This window comes from Sapajus apella, unplaced genomic scaffold (assembly GCF_009761245.1).
Source record: "Sapajus apella isolate SASKATOON/1434 unplaced genomic scaffold, GSC_monkey_1.0 scaffold136, whole genome shotgun sequence".
NCBI lineage: Eukaryota > Metazoa > Chordata > Mammalia > Primates > Cebidae > Sapajus > Sapajus apella.
The window spans coordinates 49,752-52,661 of NW_022437076.1; the positions used below are offsets into that span (position 1 = coordinate 49,752).

The 2,910-nt window shown below is 55.8% G+C and overlaps 1 protein-coding gene across 1 annotated transcript in view; it reads right to left on the reverse strand.

The window, feature by feature from the left end:
- USP22 (ubiquitin specific peptidase 22) overlaps positions 1-1,326 on the reverse strand; it is a 41,583-nt gene extending 40,257 nt beyond the window's left edge. Inside the window, exons 1-3 of the mRNA XM_032263515.1 lie at positions 1,246-1,326; positions 961-1,143; positions 270-872 (exon numbers count right to left, since the gene is read on the reverse strand). Of these exons, the coding sequence (XP_032119406.1) occupies positions 270-872; positions 961-1,143; positions 1,246-1,326 (867 nt within the window). The remainder of the gene's footprint in view (positions 1-269; positions 873-960; positions 1,144-1,245) is intronic.
- Between the last annotated feature and the right edge of the window lie 1,584 nt (positions 1,327-2,910).

The following is a 2,910-nucleotide window of genomic DNA, read 5'->3' on the forward strand; positions in this document are numbered from 1 at the left end:
GGAGGGGGAGGGGGAGGGGAAGGATGAGAAGGAAGAGGGGGCGGGGGAGAGAAAGAAAAGGGGTTAAAGAGAACAGAGAACAGCACGGGAGGGGAGGGAGAGAACTGAGGACAGAAGGTGAGGGGAAGAGGAGGAAGGACAGGTGAAGAGGAGGAAGGACAGGGGAAGGCAAGTGGGGAAGGGAAGGGGGAAGAAGGGCCCTTCCCCAGGCCGGCCTCCAGAGCGGCCGGAGGCCCCGAGCCCGCGCCGGGATGGGCTGGCGGGCGCACCTTACGCTTGCGGGCCTCGGCCGTGCCGCTCCACACGAAACACTGGTAGATGGCCCGCAGGTTCTGCTTCCAGTTGTCCACCTTGAAGCTGCCCAGGTGCGAGCAGCCCGCCGGCGCTACCGCCAGCTCGGCGTCCATGGCCTCGCCCTCGGGCTCTGGCCGGGACACCACGGGGGGCAAGGCCCGGCCGCGCGCGGGAGGCGGCGGCGAAGGGGGCGAGGACGACGCCAGCGTGGCGTGGGGGCTGCCCGGCGGTGGGCCTGGCCGGCCAAGCCACGGGAGCCAAGAACAAAGCGCGCAGGCCGGACAAAGATGGGGCTGGCGATCGCCAGCGGAGGCTGCAGGGCAGGCACCGCCCCCGAGCTGCGGCTGCAGCGGGCCGCCTGCGCAGCGCTCTCCCGGTTCGCGGAGGGCGTAGCGGGGCGGGGCGCCGCGGCGGAGGACGGAGATTACGTCACCCCCGGCCGGCACCGCACTGCGCAGTCTCCAGTCCGCGCCAGGCCCCTTCCCCCACTCCTCTCGCGGGTCCGCCGGCTCGGGGTAGACCCGCGCCCAGGGAAGCGTGGGCCCGGGAGCTAACGAGGGCCCGCCCTCTCCCCTCCTCTATTGGTCGCCGGCCCGCCGCAGCACCTTCGGCCATTGTCATAGGCTCTCAGTACAGTTTGTCTGGTTCAGAGCCGCCCCCTAGGACCCTGGCGACTACACGTTCCCTGTCTCCTCCCGAGGACTGGGGAGGTGGGGGCGTGCTGCGGTTGGGCGGTGCTAGACGTTGGTCGCAGCACTGAACCGGTTTGCGCCGGCCGGAGGTCTGCCGCAAAGAGGCGGGGCGACGAGCTGGGGCGCTGCGGGTCGGGCCTCGATCCAGGGCCTGCGCCTTCCCACCCAACGGCAGCTCTTACTGGGGAACTGTCTGCAGGGGCCCCGGTTGCCCTAACCTGGGTGGGGCCGTTCAGTGACCGTCGCTCGGGGCTGAAACTGCCAGCTTGCCTGCTGGGCGCCGCTCCGGGCCGCAGGCTGGGGTGCCTCTGGTCCGGAGCCAGTGGATAGTGAGGGCCATCCCGTTGCCATCCAGTTTAAAGAGGATGCACGCCACACTCCTGACCTCACATTTGCTAATGGCTACATTATTCTAATGAAAAAAAATTATAAGAATATACCTTAGCCCAATAGAGTCAAAATATTTCAACATGTACGCAAGTATTGCAAAATTGTTAGTGGACTATTTTATGCACGAAGTCTTCGAAATCTGGTATTTACACTTAACAGCACATCCAATTCCTAAGGCTACCACAGTGGGCAACACAGGTCTAATCGGTATACGAATAACTGTCCCAAGGCAAACTGAAAAGACCTTTAAAGACAGTAGAAACAATGTTCTGTGGGACCCAGGGCGCAACGGTCTGGGGGAACTGAGATGAGGTCCCTATACTCATCCCACTGCTAACTGTTTTGTTCATTCATCCACATATTGCAGGAAACAGCATTTGAGGTCCAGGGCCGTCGCAAGTTAAAAAATAAAGATTGTGATCTCACAACAGGGTTTAATGGGCTGATGACTGGAATAAAGCTCTTGTGGTCAAGATTTATCGCCGCTCACATGTTTTTGCTTCATGACCTTTGTGCTTGCGGTACCCTCTGCCTAAGATGCTTTCCGCACACCTTTACCCCACCATCCTTATATTCCATGGCTGATGCTCGCTAACCTCCGTCACAAACCTCCTTTTCCGTGAGGGCTTCCACTGCCACCCTAATGAAAACTGCAAGCCCCCCAAAATTCCCCATTCCCTTACCCTGCTTTGTTTTTCTCCAAAGAATGTACAGTATCACTATCTGGTGTAATGAATCTTTTTTATTGTCTCTTCGCTCAATAGCATGAAAAACTTCCAAGAGGGTCTTTTTTTTTTTTTTTTTCTGAGACATGAGTCTCGCTTTGTTGTCCAGGCTGGAGTACAGTGGTGCAATCTCCACTCACTGAAATCTCCACCTCCCGGGTTCAAACGATTCTCCTGCCTCAGCCTCCCCAGTAGCTGCGATTACAGATGCCCACTACCACGCCCCGCTAATTTTTTGTATTTTTAGTAGAGAGAGGCTTTCACCATGTTGGTCTGAAACTTTTACTAGAGATGGGGTTTCGCCAGGCTGATCTCGAACTTCTGATCAAAAGTCATCCACCCGCCTCAGCCTCCCAAAGTGCTGGGATTACAGGCCTAAGCCACTGCACCCTGCCTCCAAGAGGGTGATGATATTTTTGTGTTTTATTTACTACTACAGCCACGAATTCCCAGAACTGTATTGGCTACATGCAGGTACTCAGAATTATGTGGTGAAGCACCGTGGTAGTCCCAGCTACTCCAGAGACTAAGACAAGAGGATCGCAGGTCAAGGCTGCAGTGAACTGTGATTGCGCCACTACACTCCAGCCTGGGCAAAAAAGCAAGACCCCATCTCTTTAAAAAAAAAAAAAAAAAAAAAACAGAAACCTGCCGAATTAATCAACCCCAAACACGTTTACAGAAAAATCTAAGAAGACCATTTCTAGAATAAAACACTTGTTAAGGAAAACCATGTTTATGTTACAGGAAAGAATGTCAGCTTACTAAAAAGTAAAATCATAACAAGTCAGGAATTACAAAAATGTGTG